The 15351-nt window shown below is 39.5% G+C and overlaps 1 protein-coding gene across 1 annotated transcript; it reads left to right on the top strand.

The window, feature by feature from the left end:
- Positions 1–1157: 1157 nt before the first annotated feature.
- On the top strand, positions 1158–12698 carry LOC120288958 (50S ribosomal protein L18-like). The gene is given in 3 exon segments (XM_039303301.1): positions 1158–1276; positions 12248–12445; positions 12448–12698. Coding segments are annotated over 2 exon segments (342 nt in total). The 5' UTR covers positions 1158–1276; positions 12248–12249; the 3' UTR covers positions 12594–12698.
- Positions 12699–15351: the final 2653 nt, after the last annotated feature.

The raw sequence follows: 15351 nt of genomic DNA, 5'->3' as shown, positions 1-15351 counted from the left end.
ATTAAAAAATCACTTTTATAGAGTTGCATGAGAACTAATGGGCCTCATAAGGGAGAGTATGGTTAAAATACAATATAAGTCAAAAGAGGAGTGGAAAAAATGTAATCCTCAGTTTTGCATACATTAAATTACAAAAGAATAATAACTATCATTGACAATTGAGGATAATTGTCCAAAAAGTCATAAACTTGTTAATTCGCTCATAAATTTTTTCATTGTGCCAGTTTAACCATAAACTTTTCTTCGTGTGTCCATTTAGTCCTCTTTTGAAGTTTTGCTAATTTAGTCCGAAAAGTTTCAAACCTGCGATTGAATCGGAGGACTTAGTTTAGGAAACATGATTGGCGTGAAAATTCATATTGTGTCGATGTAACTGCATTGCTTTTAAAACTTTGGCGAGATGGATATAGTTGCAAGTGTTCGCGCTTGGCCCGACTGGCTGAACACTGTGCGAGCAGATAAGAAAGCTTAGACACCGACTCGTCCACTTCCTCGCAGCCTGTAGACGACTCCGACATTTCTGCTTGCCACCGAGAACGCGCGGAACCACGCAGATCAGCCGGAAGCATGTGGCCGTGCCCGAAGACGACCTGGATGGCGAATTTTGCAGCCAGGGTGTTTCCTCTCCCCCGGCTCATTCGAGGGCCTCAAAAACATGGTTGCGGGCAATAAAGACCTGGGAAATTTGACAGAGTAGCAGAATGCCAATCCTTCTTGCTGTCGAGGGGGAAAAACTACATTTACTTTTAATATCAAAAGTTGTAATTTTTATGAGAAATTCTAATATCACGAGTTATGTTGACAATTTAAATTCTGAAATACTATTTGTTATAATATTGAAACGTTGATTTGGAAGAAGAAATAAAACAATTTTAGCAAAACACTGCCCGGTCACTCGGTAATTAATAAATCGTCTATATTTTCTAAGCAACCTAAATACGAAATAACATTTGCTAAGAAGTAAAATATAAATATTAATATAAGTCATTTTGCTTTCTTTATTTTGCGGGTTGGGTTGGATCGAGTGAATGAACACGATTTGGTTCGTTTCGAGTATTGAGTATTGACATTTCTCGCGGTCAATTTGGGTCGGGTTGGATCTTCAATGACGGGCCGCCCATCTGGGGCTCCTCCATGTGCTTCCGTGTCTTTCATAGTCTCTCGGTTTCTCCACGCTCCTCTACCCCCCCTTCGCATCTCGCTGTCTGAAGACATCGTTGGTTGGATTTCGCAGCTTGGTCGTGCATTCGCCGGCGTGATACTTCCTGTCAAAAGGGTCCATCACTGGTGCTTTCTTGTCTTTGAGTGGATGTCCATTGTGGAGTCAGAGTTAGATCCGGTTGCTCCGCATTTTCTGATTGATTCCCTGGGAAAATTCTGGACTAATTTGTGTTCTTTCGGGTCCGTTTCATGTGATATCGGTTCGCTCTTGTGTTTCTTTCTTAGTTTGCAGCTTAAAAGTTGTGTCTTACGGCTTTCCGGGATGCTTGGTTATGGTCTTTCGGAAATTGTCCGCTGACTGTTCGATGAAAGTCAAGAAAGAGGAGTCAAATGTAGAAGAGAACTATCTTTGCTTGTTTAACGAGGTGTGGAAACCGGAGTGCCATAACTTGGCAGAAAGGGACACTTAAGTACCATAACTTTTGAAAGGTACACTTAAGTGCCAAAATCGGAGCAAAGTGGATCACTTGAGTGCCAATCCAGCTAAAATTCGGCCAAATTACATACGTGACATTTTTCCGATGACGCGAGTGCAAAACGACGTCGTTTTACGCCGACGTGGCCAAATAATACAAAAACGGCATCATTTTGGGCTAACGTGGTAAAAATATATATAAATTAATTAAATTAAATTTAGTTAAAATATTTAAAAATAATAATTTTAATATTTAAAGAGGGGGGAAGACGGCTAAGGGCGAGCTGCCGCCTCCCCACCATTGTCGGGAAGGGCCGGCGATGGCAGGGGGAGGGTCGGCCGGGGTCGCCGGGCCCTAGCCAGGGGCTGGCGACCCCAGCCGACCAGCGACGAGGGCTCGCGAGCCCTTGCCCAGATCTAGCAAGGGTCGGCGGCCCTCGCTGGCCGGGCCAAGGGCTATCGCCCACTGAAGCGACCCCCATCGGGCGGCGGCCCTTTGTGAAAGCTAGTATGAGCACCTAGAGGGGGGTGAATAGGCGTAAAAATAAATTTCCAAAGGTGAAGTGTGCAACTTAAATCAACAATAGATTATGAAAAGTAAATTAGACTCTTGTAAACAAATCGAGTTATGATCAAAGTAAAAGAGCGTAGGGAAGAGAATATGAATACAAAGCTTATAGTGGTTCGGCTTAATCCAAGCCTACGTCCACTCTTCCGCACTGACAGCCCACGACTGGATTTCATTATGAACAAAATAGTTGTTACAGTAAAGCTCTTCCTTGATTCCACAGTGTAGAGACTCTACTACACTTCCTCAAGGTCTCTCAAAGATATAGATTCTCTTTTGCGTACAAGATTTCGCTCAACAGTTTAATTGACTAAGAACAAGAAACTTCAGACTTTGGAATTCTTCTATCGCGCACACACTCGAACAACTGGAACGTCTTCCTTATATACTCATTTATGCCATCACACCCGTTGGCTTTTACCAAAGGAATTCTTCCAATCTACTCGTTGGACAGAATCAATTAGGAAGATTTTCAAATCCTCCTTCAGTTGCGCCACATCTTCACCCTTAGCATTTGCTTGAACTTGAAGAGCAAGGGCATGAATTTGATCATGCAAAAAAACTGAAGAGGTTTGACCTGCATTTTGCAAGTTCCGTACTTCGCATCCTAGAGCATATATTTGACCTCGCATCTCCAAAAGAACATCAAGTATTCTGCGAAAGTCTGCTGAATTATCAGTCTGAGTATTGGCTTCTGCACGATCAAACGGTGTATAAGCAGATGATGGCAAATCAGCATGGTCACGCAAATTGGGCAATGAAATATCATGTCCCTCCTCAGGAAATTGAGAGGCATAGATGTCCTCTAGATCTGCTGGAGAACGACTTACTCCTTCACTGGTGGCAGGGAATGAGGACGTTCCTCTTTTCTCAGGATCTCCCCCTGTTTCCATGCCTTCAGGTGGAGAAAAGTGTTCCCTATGCTCTGCTTCTGCTTGATCTCCTCTCTCCTCTTCTTCTTCTTCTTCCTCAATTCTTTCCTCATCTGCATCTTTCTCCTCTGCTTCTTTCTCCTTTGCTTCTTTCTCCAAATCTTCTCTCTTCAGTCCTCTATTCTGTCTCATCCTTGTCTTTTTCTTGTCACTCCGTTGTTTCTAGAACAGAACGACTCAAGTTCTTCAATGCCATCGCAGAAATGGTGATATCATCCTCATCCTCTTCATCCTCAATGATGAGACCTCTTCTTTTCTTGGATGGAGCAACCGTGGGCTCCTTCCCCTTTCTCTTTGCAGTTGAAGAGACTAGATGAGTCTTGACAAGGGTTTTCGCCTTGAATTGCTCCAAAGCTTTGTTGAGTTCCTTCAGACGCATTTTAGAAATCATTTTCAGTCCCACCACCATTTGATCGCACGTTTGAACACAAAGAATCCGGGGAGGCTGAACGTTTAAATGTCTAAATAACTTGGTCACAAGAGCTGCGTACGGAAGTTGACCCTTGTCCTTCACCATTGTTCTGTACATGTGGAACATAATAGTGTGTGGAAGAGAGAACTTGTTCCCAGCATTAATGGCATACATCAGCTTTGCCTCCGAGTTTGAAACGTCGGTCTTTGAAGTCGATTTTGGTCTAAGGCAGTTAATCACAATCTTGTGAAGAAAAATGTTGGACGATTTCATCCTCAAATAGGAAATATTCCCTTCCATTGTTCTATCCTTAACAAGCTCGATCGTTGCACGAGCAACAGACACACCGATAGGTTGATATCTCCCTCTTTCAACCTCAATCACATCAGCCAAAGTATTCATGTCAACCACATAGTTCTGATCCCAAACACTAAAAGAGAATCTATTTGCATCCAAGAAACTAAATTCGAATAGAAATAAGCAGTAAGTTCAGCATGAGCTTCTGTAGTTTCAGAACAAAACTGTTTGAGTTGAAGAAGACTGAATTTTTCCCGCAGATTGACATTCATAGAGTCAAGAAAATCAAAGTCCACACTCCTAGGGTTTATCACCCCACACTTCAGCAACTTAGAGTACAGTTGCTTGTGTTCCTCTAATCGAAACAAATCCGTCCTTTTGCTTCGGATTTTTGCTGTAACACCCATTCTAGGTTTAAACTGACTGTACATCCTATTATTGTCATTCTCATCTGGTTGACTCAGCCCTCCAACACGTGGATCGCTTGGGATATTTGCCAATGCCTCTTCCGCCAACCCAGCAGGGGTAATTCCCAATTGTTCCATTGTGCGTAAGAAGAAAGTTTCATTTCTATACCCTTTGTCTTTAAGAAATTCATCAATATAGTTCAACGAAGTACCACTCCTCTTTAAAGCACGATAAAGTTTATAGGTAAAAGCGGGCTTATAAGTTCTTACGGGTTCTGCATCTTCGATGATTTCTTCATCTTCTCGATGTGCAACATCCTGAGGTCTAGATGGAGGAGATGGACGCTGCTGAGAATGTTGTGGGCTCTGCTGCTGTCTAGGAAATTCTTCTTCTTCGGTGAGATCAAAGTGCGTAGGCCCCTCACACATTTGCTGTGGTCCCCTATTCGCGATCCTCGAAGACTTTCTTTGAGACGACATCTTTCACAGTCTTTGAGAGATTCCAAGCTTGTTTCCCAAGAAAGATGAAAACTTTTCGAGGATTAAACAAGAGAAGAAGACAGAAGTGGAAGATCGGTGCTCTCTTAGGGTTTTTGTGAGTAAAACGAAGAAGAACCGATAGTATATAAGGCAGTTGAAGCGAGGCACACGGAACGCCATAAAAAAGAAATATAAAAATGTCTTTTCAAAAATTAGATAACTGTCATTTCAAAAATAACTTCTTTTTCGAAAAGGAAGGATTGCACTAATCACGAAAAATTGGGATAATAACACCAATTAATTTTGGATAGATGATCGTACATTTTCAAGATTTGATCCGAGAGACAATTGAGAATCTTGATCGTCTAAGTCTGAGTGTCTTTAGACTTTCAGTCCCGAGTTTGAACTTTTTCAAACTTTAAGATATTGAGTCCTGGAACGAATAACTTCAAATTGATTTTTCTCCAAAGGCTTTGTGAATATTTCCGCCGGTTGATTCTTTGAATCAATAAACTAAATCGAAACTTCTCTATTTTGAACATGATCTCTAATGAAATGATGTGAAATCTCTATATGTTTTGCTCTTGAATGAAGAATCGGATTCTTGGTGAGATTGATTGCGCTGGTGTTGTCACATTTAATTTCAGTGCATGAATCCTCAATTCCAAAGTCTCTTAACTATTGTTTTATCCACAGAATTTGTGAACAACAACTTCCAAGAGCTACAAACTCTGCTTCTGCTGTAGAAAGAGTTACTGTACTTTGCTTCCTTGAAAACCAAGATACCGTCCTGCTTCCAAGTAATTGTGGCCCGAGGTGCTCTTTCTATCAACTCGCATCCGGCTAGGTCTGCGTCTAAGTATCCAAGAAGAGTAAAGTCTCATTCTTTAGGATACCAGAGACCCAAATTTGAAGTTGAGGCAATGTATTTGATGACACACTTTGCAGCACTTAAATGAGATTCTTTAGGGTCTGATTTAAATCTGGCACAAATACAAATACTAAACAAAATGTTAGGTTTAGAAGCAGTTAGATAAAGAAGTGAACCAATGATACTCATGTATAGCTTCTGGTCAATTTTCTTTCCTCCTTCATCTTTGTCTATCTTCAATGAACTTGACATTGGTATATCAGTCCTTTTGCAATTTTCAAGACCAAACTTTTTAACAAGTTCTTTGGCATACTTTTCTTGATGAATAAAGATTCCCTTCTTCAGTTGTTTCACTTAAAGCCCGAGAAAGAAGGTTAGTTCACCCATCATGCTCATTTCAAACTCATCCTGCATAGACTTTCATTAGACAATCCAAAAATAATATCATCAACATAAATTTGAACAAGTAGAAAACTTTTGCTTTCTCTTTTGATAAACAATGTAGTATCTACTTTACCTTTGACAAAACCGTTCTGAATTAAAAACTTACTTAGTCTGTCGTACCAAGCTCGAGGTGCTTGCTTTAAACCATACAAGGCCTTTTCAGTCTCGAATACGTAGTCCGGGTTTCCTTGGGTCTTCAAACCGGGTGGTTGTTCCACATAGACTTCCCCTTGGATAAATCCATTTAGGAAAGCACTTTTGACGTCCATTTGGAATAATATGAAATTCTTATGACAAGCAAAAGCAAGTAATAATCTAATTGCTTCTAACCTTGCTATTGGTGCGTAAGTCTCATCATAGTCTATCCCATCTTCTTGCGTATATCCCTTGGCCACGAGTTTTGCTTTGTTTCTTACGACCTTTCCTTTCTCGTTTATCTTGTTCCTGAAAATCCATTTAGCTCCAATGATAGATTTACCTTTCAGTTTAGGAGTTAATTCCCATACATCATTAATGCTGAATTGCCTGAGTTCTTCTTGCATAGCTTCAATCCAACTTTCATCAGTTAAAGCTTCTTCTATGCTCTTGGGTTCTATTTCAGAAATAAGAGCCACAACACTAGACTCTTCGTGCCTTTTGGATCTTGTGCGAATTCCTTCATTAATATCACCAATAATGAGATCTTTGGGATGACTGAACTTATGCTTCCAGTTGTTGGTTGATTTGTCAGACTGTTGATCTTTTCCCTCATTTGAATCTTCGTTGATCATTTGTTGCTCGTCTTCTGAAGGTTGAGCTGCTTCTGGAGATTTAGACTTTGTAGAATCTGGAGCAGGTTCGGATTCTTCAAGATGAGTATGAATCGATTGATTTTGCATAAAGTCTTGAAATTTGACATTCATTGATTTCTCCACAGATTGAGTCTTCTTGTTGTAAACTCTGTAAGCTTTGCTTGTGATAGAATATCCAAGAAAAATACCTTCATCTGATTTTTCTTTAAACTTACCAACTCGATCATTTGCATTTTTCAATATAAAACATTTACATCCAAACACATGAAAATATGAAACAATTGGCTTCTTTCCTTTGAATAACTCGTAGGGAGTTTTCTCCAGAATAGGCCTTAGAAAGACTCTATTAATAATATAACATGCTGTAGAAACTGCTTCAGCCCAAAAACGTGAAGAGATGTTACTTTCAATTAAAAGAGTTCTAGCCATTTCTTGAAGCGGCCTATTCTTTCTTTCTACGACTCCATTTTGCTTTTGAGTATATGTTGAAGAGAACACATGCTGAAAACCAGATTCATCACAGAATTTTGTAAAGTATTGATTTTCATATTCACCTCCATGGTCTGTCCGTATACTTGAAATAACATACCCTTTCTCATCTTGGACCTTTTTAGCAAACCTTGTAAAATAAGAAAAGGTTTCAGACTCACTTGCCAGGAAATATACCCAAGTGAATCGTGAATAATCATCCACAATCACTAAACAGTATTTCTTACCTCCAATGCTATGATTTTTGGTTGGTCTAAAGAGATCCATATACAAGAGCTGCAGTACATGATTAGTGGAAACTTGATTTATTGGTTTGAATGAATTTCTTACCTGTTTTCCCAACACGCATGGTGTGCATAGATCAGACTTTTGGTATGACAGATTGGGTAGTCCACAAACAAGCTTCTTTGCTGAAATTTTGGCTATTTGCTTCATGTTGATGTGTCCAAGTTTTCTATGCCATAAGTTTGCTTCTTCTTGAATTGAGATTAGACATTGGGTTTCATCTGGTTTGACATCCAAAAGGTAGATATTTCCATATCTTCGACCCGTGAAAGACTGAGAGGAGTCTTTACTGGTTCCTGAACATATTCCTTCTTGAAAGTTGATTTTGAAACCGGTGTCGCACGGCTGACTAATACTTAGCAAATTGTAGTTGAGTCCTTCCACTAAGGAAACATTACTGATCGTGAGGCTTCCAATCTTTACAGTTCCGTATCCCACAATTCTTCATTTGTTGTTTCCTTCAAAAGAAACTTTTCCACCATTAACTTGAACAAGCTTTATGAAGCAATTTGAATCTCCTATCATATGCCTTGAGCATCAACTATCCAAGTACCGTTTAATCTTTTTCTTGATAGTGACCTGCATTTAGAAAAGAGACTCAAGCTTTCTTTGGTACCCATATTTTCTTGGGTCCATTGGTGTTAGTGTAATATACGGTCTTTGCCCATACCTTCTTAACAGGTTTCCAAACCATAGGACATTCTTTCTCAAAATGATCTAAGCTATTGCACTTAGAACATTTAAGAGCAACTTGACCTACTAGTTTTACAAAAACTTTTGGAAATGATTTTTGTAAGCATCTCTTGTAGGTCTTTACTTAATTCTTTCCTTTACTTTAGAAAAATCAATTAGAGGAATGGTTTCAGCAGTCATTCCTAAACCTGATTTATTGAAGTAAGGTCTTTGTGCTGAAAGAATTTTTTCAAGTTTCTCATATCCTATAGAAAATCTTTTAGAAATATTTGAGATGTCATTTTTCAAGAATGCATTTTCTTTTGAAAGATTGTTTGCATTTTCTTTCAAAGTAGTAACACTTTTATCTAGACTTTTGACATTTTCTTTCCAAACATTTTCCTATTATTTAGTGCAGAATTTTCTCTTTTGAGTTCGGAAATCCTTTTGAGAGAAGTTTTGAGACTAAGACACAATTCATCAATGTATCTAGAGACTTTAGTAGGGATATTCAAATTACTTACCTCGAATTCACCGTCGAATCGAGTCTATCTCGAAGTTTGAATCGAGTCCGATTGTGCCATGAGACAAATATTGGCATAATCATCATCACTTTCCTCACATTCGTATCACTCCAAGTTTCTGCTTTAAGTGCCTTTCAATATTTCTCAGCTTTTCCTTTCTTTTCTCGAATGGGACGGTTAGATCCGATGTGTCCCTTTTTCTTACATTCAAAGCAAACTACATCTTTATTGGATTCATCATCCTCAACTGACTTAGACTGTTGCTTTTGAAAACTTTGTTTCTTTGGATTGAATCTTCTCCCCTTTCTGTTTAGCTTTCTGAATCTTCTTATCATGAGAGCAAGCTCTTCATCATCCATATCGGCTTCAGAATCATCATTAGATTTTAATGCAATGGATTTCTTACCTTTAGGATCTTTATCTTCGTTGATTCGCTCCACTTCATAAGACTGAAGAGTCCCAACCAATTCATCGATAGAAAGTGACATAATTCTTTGTGTCTCCTTTATTGAGGTCTTTATGTGATTCCAATCCTTGGAGAGTCCACGCAGTAGCTTGTTAACTTTCATGGGATCAGAAATTGGTTGACCTTGATTTTCAAGACCATTCACGATTTCTGTAAAACGACTAAACATGTCAGTGACAGATTCTCCTGATTTCATTTTGAATGCTTCGTATTGACCGAACAGAATGTTGATTCTGGTTTTTTTCACTCGATCAGTTCCTTCATAGGTGATGTGTAATCTATCCCAGACTTCTTTAGCTGTAACACAAGAAGATATTCTGTTATATTCAGTAGGTGATAATGCACAATGTAAAGAATAAATTGCTTTTGCATCAAGAGCTTGTATCTTGGTTATCTCTTCTTGAGTCATTTCGCTAGACTCAACGGCTTCTTTTCCTCTTTCTGAGACAGGTGCAGCTTTAGGAATAATTCATTTGTCTACTACATCCCATTCCAGAGGATCCTTTGGTCTTAGGAATACCTACATCTTGTTTTTCCATATGTTGTATTCCTTCCCATCAAAATAAGACGGTCTGGTGTTGCTTTGCCCTTCAACTAGTCCTGGAGCCAACATACTAGCCATGGATCTTTAACTCTGAAGTAAAACACTTCAACTTAAGTGAGTACACAAGCTCCGATACCAATTGTGAAAGCTAGTATGAGCACCTAGAAGGGGGTGAATAGGTGTAAAAATAAATTTCCAAAGGTGAAGTGTGCAACTTAAATCAGCAATAGATTATGAAAAGGAAATTATACTCTTGTAAACAAATCGAGTTACGATCAAAGTAAAAAAGCGTAGGGAAGAGAATATGAACACAGAGTTTATAGTGGTTTGGCTTAATCCAAGCCTACGTCCACTCTTCCGCACTAACAGCCCACCGGCTGGATTTCACTATGAACAAAATAGTTGTTACAGTAAAGCTCTTCCTTGATTCCACAGTGTAGAGACTCTACTATACTTTCTCAAAGTCTCTAAAAGATATAGACTCTCTTTTGCGTACAAGATTTTGCTCAACAGTTTAATTGACTAAGAACAAGAAGCTTCAGACTTTGGAATTCTTCTATCGCGTACACACTCGAACAACTAGAACGTCTTCCTTATATACTCATTTATGTCATCACACCCGTTGGCACTTACCAAAGGAATTCTTCCAATTTACCCGTTGGAGGGAATCAATTAGGAAGATTTTCGAGCTATTTAAGGAACATGATGATAGCCCATTAATCATGCTCGCCCATACAATCAGGATCTAGGTTTCCATAAGTAGAACCTTCCAAGTATACTTCGTCAATCAACGGATCCAAAATCCTTGAATCAATCTTGATTTGAATAATGGATTCTGACATGTTATATCCAGCCAAGAGATCTTCTTTAGACGACAGAAGCAAATCTTTAACGAAATACTTCGTTTCGAATAAACCTTCTTTGACGGTTTAAAAACGGTCAATGAGGATAGACTTTGAGTCTTGAGTCTGGCAGTCCGGAGGTCTTCAGACTAGACTGATGGAAACGTTTTGTCAACTTCAAAACACTCAAGGAAGTTTTCTCCAACACCCTTGGCCAAGCCGGGCGAGGGCCACCGACCCTCGCCCAAATTCGGCCGGGGGGGAAGGAGGAAGAGGGAGAGCGGTCGGCGGCTCTAGTCGACCGTGTGGTGAGGGCCTACGTGCCCTCACCCAAATCGGGGCGGGCTCGCAGGCCCTCGCCATCGGTGGGCTGGGGCCACGGCCCTCGGCCCAAGCTCGGCGGCCCCAACCGACCCTCCCCCCACCTTCCGGCGACGGTGGGGAGGCGGCGATGGTGAGGGCTTAGCCCTCGGCCGCCGGCTACCTTCCTCCTCCGTTTTTTTAAATAATAATAATAATAAATATAAATTATATTATTATTTTGTTCTAAATTTAATTTAATTAATTTTTATATTATATTAAAATTATGCCAAAACGACGTTGTTTTGGGTGAATTAGAGTTGACTCGGTTCTACCATGTATGATTTCTGATCGGCTTCGCCGGAGGTGACACTCAAGTGTCCCACTTTTCTTTAAATGTGACATTTAAGTGTACCTTTCGAAAGTTATGGCACTTAAGTGTCCCTTTGTGCCAAGTTATGGCACTTATAGTGTTTTTATCCCGTTGTTTAACACATGATATGCCATTGAAACGTGGAATGGAGAAAAACCAATCAAAACTGAGTTGTGTTAGGACGGTTTTCTATCGTGACACGAGATGGCTTTGTTCAAGTGTAGTTTTCTCAATACATCACATACATTAGTCTTTTGACTACTTCATGAGATACTTTATCAGCAGTCAGGGTCAATATAATACCTCTCGGTTGTTACTACTTTTTGTTGTTCTAGTGCAATGGCGTGGGAACTAAGGGTGTGTTAGTTTTGCAGAAAATATATTTCAAAAGATGATTGGTTATATTACTTAGAAAAATTAGTCAAGGAATGTTTGCACTATCGACCACAATTTATGACTAACTATTTTCATAGATGATGGAAATATTTCTCATTTAATCTTGAGCTTTCCATGAAATAAATGCACCCTAAGTTTCTTATTTACAAAGATCTTGTTTCTAGTATAGTTCTATTACAGTCTACTACACTGTAAGCTTAAGGCTTGTGGTTTATACTTCTCTTCTTTTGTCATGAAAAAGCTGACTTTTATATAACCAAAACAACATATTGGGCCTTGACATAAAGAGGGATGGAAAAGATGAACATTCTAATTTTCTGATTATTTAACTTTTATCTGACTTTGGTGCTTTTGTCGTAGCAATTCGAAGTTCGTTATATTTATTCCCCAACTCAGAGATGGTTATCCCACTGCCGGCGAAGCCACCGAGAATAATAAACTTTCTCAAGCCTTATGTTCTGAAGATGCACTTCACTAACAAGTTTGTAAGTGCCCAAGTCATCCATTCCCCAACTCAGAGATGGTTATCCCACCGCCAGCGAAGCCACCGAGAATAATAAACTTTCTCAAGCCTTATGTTCTGAAGATGCACTTCACTAACAAGTTTGTAAGTGCCCAAGTCATCCATTCCCCAGCTGCTACTGTGGCGTCTTCGGCGAGCTCGCAGGAGAAGGCTTTGAGACCAAGCATGGACTCAACTCGAGATGTGGCTGCAGCTGCAAGATGGGAAAGATACTAGGAGAGAGGCTGTTGCTCAAGGGCATCCCTACTGTCGCTATCCACTTGAAAAGAGAACAAAAGTATCATGGCAAAGTCAAAGCGATTACCGATTCTGTGAGAGAAGCAGGTGTGAAGTTGCTTTGAAAACTTCTGAACTTATCAGTTGTATTTGTTTTGAGACTCGTGACCTCTGTTCGAAGTGATCTTCACTTGAGAAAGATTGAAAGAGAGTGCATGAACTTTTTATGTTGGAGGTTGCTTATATTGATTTCTTCTTTATAAGGATATAAGTATATTGAATGATTCGGCATGTATGCATCTAAGCATGTGCTTTGGCGTGTTTGGATAGATTATCAGGGTGAGAATGATTGAAAATGATGAGCCTACCGCTCAACTCTTAAATACTGAAGTCGTTGCATCCATACAAGTTGTTTCAGAGTCCAATATAGATCATTGATTGCTCACATTCGGTTTCTACCGGAGCCTTACTGATATTGAAAGAAAATAGCTGCTTGAGACGCATGACTTCCAAAGATCTTGCACTCTTTGTATCTCCAGAAAATGTTCAATTTATACTATTTACCATATTAACATTGTAAGGCTATGGGGGAGAAGGCACAGGAAGCTATAAGCATTAGTTAACGGATGATCAGGTTGATGAACTGTGACTTAATCATGAAGTACCTCTATCCGTCCGTTACATAGAGATGGTGACTTGACACTTGGCTATGAAGCCGGAAGGACTCGGGGTTTAAGCTTTGTTAATCAAGCTTATAAGAAAATCCTATCCTGGCCTCAATTTCAGCCAAAGAGACGAAGTTTAAGACAAATTGAGTTGACTTTATTAGCCGGAAAAAGTTTTTATAGCAGGATAGCAATCATAATCACGTTCAGGAAACTGCGGTGCACTGGACGTTCCTGAACTAGCGTGCTTCCCAAGAGATTCACTGCCTAATGTGGTGGTGCATGGTATAATTCCAAAGGAAGAGGCAATAAAACTGAAATTCTTTGTAAATACCTGAAAGGCTCTAAAGGAGCTAGCTATTTATCCTGGAAGAATTGCCTAGACAATTGCTTCAATCCTTTCTAATAGGTTCAGTCTCAAAAGCTGCAGTGAAAGACATGCAGTTTGTGTCTTTCTCAAGCAGCACGATGTGGGGTTCCGCGTTGAAGGCGCTGAAAAAATGGAGCCATGAAGATGCAAATGTGTATGTTTTTGCCAAAAAAAATTTGGGAATTGGAATTTGGAATAATATCGACCCCCTGATAAGCAAAGCACCTAGATTTGTGCAACTTCATTCCAATGGACCGAACCTTACGAGCAACTTCATCCTTGGATGGGTCCTGAAACCGATAGAGATTTTTCAATCTCTTTCAACCTTTGCAACACTCGGGTATGTCATCCTTCGCCATACGCCGAATGAAGTTTACGAGGACTTTTCTTTTACAGCATCTGATGAACGAACAAAGATGCAGAATTGGGAGTAATTGAGGACACCTTTGCATGGAACCTCAATATCATCACTTGTGTTGTTAGTTATTGTAACTGTAACATATTTGACAAGCATTTTATCAAACTTAAAAGATATTTCATCAGTTTATCTTAATTGAATTGTAATTGGAATCTCCATAGCATCCATTTCAAGTGAAATTGGAAGATTTGAATGGCTTGCAAGAACTGCAACTAGGATGGAGAAAACGGAAACCAAATGGATGAATAAGCCAAAGTGAAAGACACTAGATTTCATGGACTGTGAAATTGTTGAGAAGATGTCCAATTAAACCATGGGCCATGTAGTTTGTTCAAAAAAAAAAAAAAACCATGGGCCGTGTAGATCAAGGAATGGAAAAGTGATAAGCTTGAAATGCCATTTAGAGATTGCATCATTTACGTGCAAGTGAACAGTAGATCTTGGACTTGTACCTATCATCTCACTTGCCTGCAATAGTAAATAGGGATATTAGAGATTCAATGTTATTTTACTGGAAAATGTTCATAAATGGTTGCTTTCTTCATTATGGATTATTCAAATTCGTATACTAGACGGTATTGATCAAAGCCACATTTTTCTATGAAATGATAATTGCCGCCATAGACTTGACCGATATGTCTTGCAAGAAAAGTGAAGAAGGCTTCCACATCATTTACATGTAGAAAAATCCTACTCCATGCTAAACATGATGGTGCAAATAAAAACAAAGTAAAGTTCAACTTTCTAGCACTAATTTGTTATTGCCCATCTAGAATGGATGTTTTGAAAACTCTCTCACCGTCCTTTATGCATTTGGCCAAGGAAGAAATTCTATGGCAGTTAGAATTTTCCAAACCCAAGTAAACCCCACCACTGAAGACTTTGACCCCATTAACCACTTTTGAAGAAGACTTTGACTTCTGTAAGATTATAATTAAGTGCATCACTATCTTGAAGGCATTGTGCTCTACCAAATGACATGGAATTTTATCGGTCCCTCTGTTTTCTCTTTTGTCTTTCTGGGCAATTGTTATTAAACCTTCCTTTCTCCATAGCGCAATTATGCCGTCCGGTCCAAAGTGATGCCTTACTTCAATTCAACAATTCCCTCACAGTTGAAACTGATACGGACTCAAATTGTGATCCGAAAATGACTACATGGAAGAACGGCTTGGATTGCTGCTCGTGGGACGGTGTCACTTGTGACAATGTAACGGGTAACATTATCGGCCTCGATCTTTCATTTAGCTGTCTACAGGGGACCCTCCGTTCTAATAGTTCACTCTTTGCACTTCGCCATCATCAGAGCCTCAACCTTGCTTTTAACAATTTCCGTACCTCACCCCTTTTGCCTGAACTAAGTGTATTTGTTGAATTGAGGCACCTCAATCTCTCTTATTCCAATTTTTTAGGTTTAGTTCCTGTTGAAA

Source organism: Eucalyptus grandis, chromosome 1 (genome assembly GCF_016545825.1).
Source record: "Eucalyptus grandis isolate ANBG69807.140 chromosome 1, ASM1654582v1, whole genome shotgun sequence".
Classification (NCBI taxonomy): domain Eukaryota; kingdom Viridiplantae; phylum Streptophyta; class Magnoliopsida; order Myrtales; family Myrtaceae; genus Eucalyptus; species Eucalyptus grandis.
Note: the sequence above shows the minus strand (reverse complement) of the source record. Positions and strands in the feature narration are given on the sequence as shown.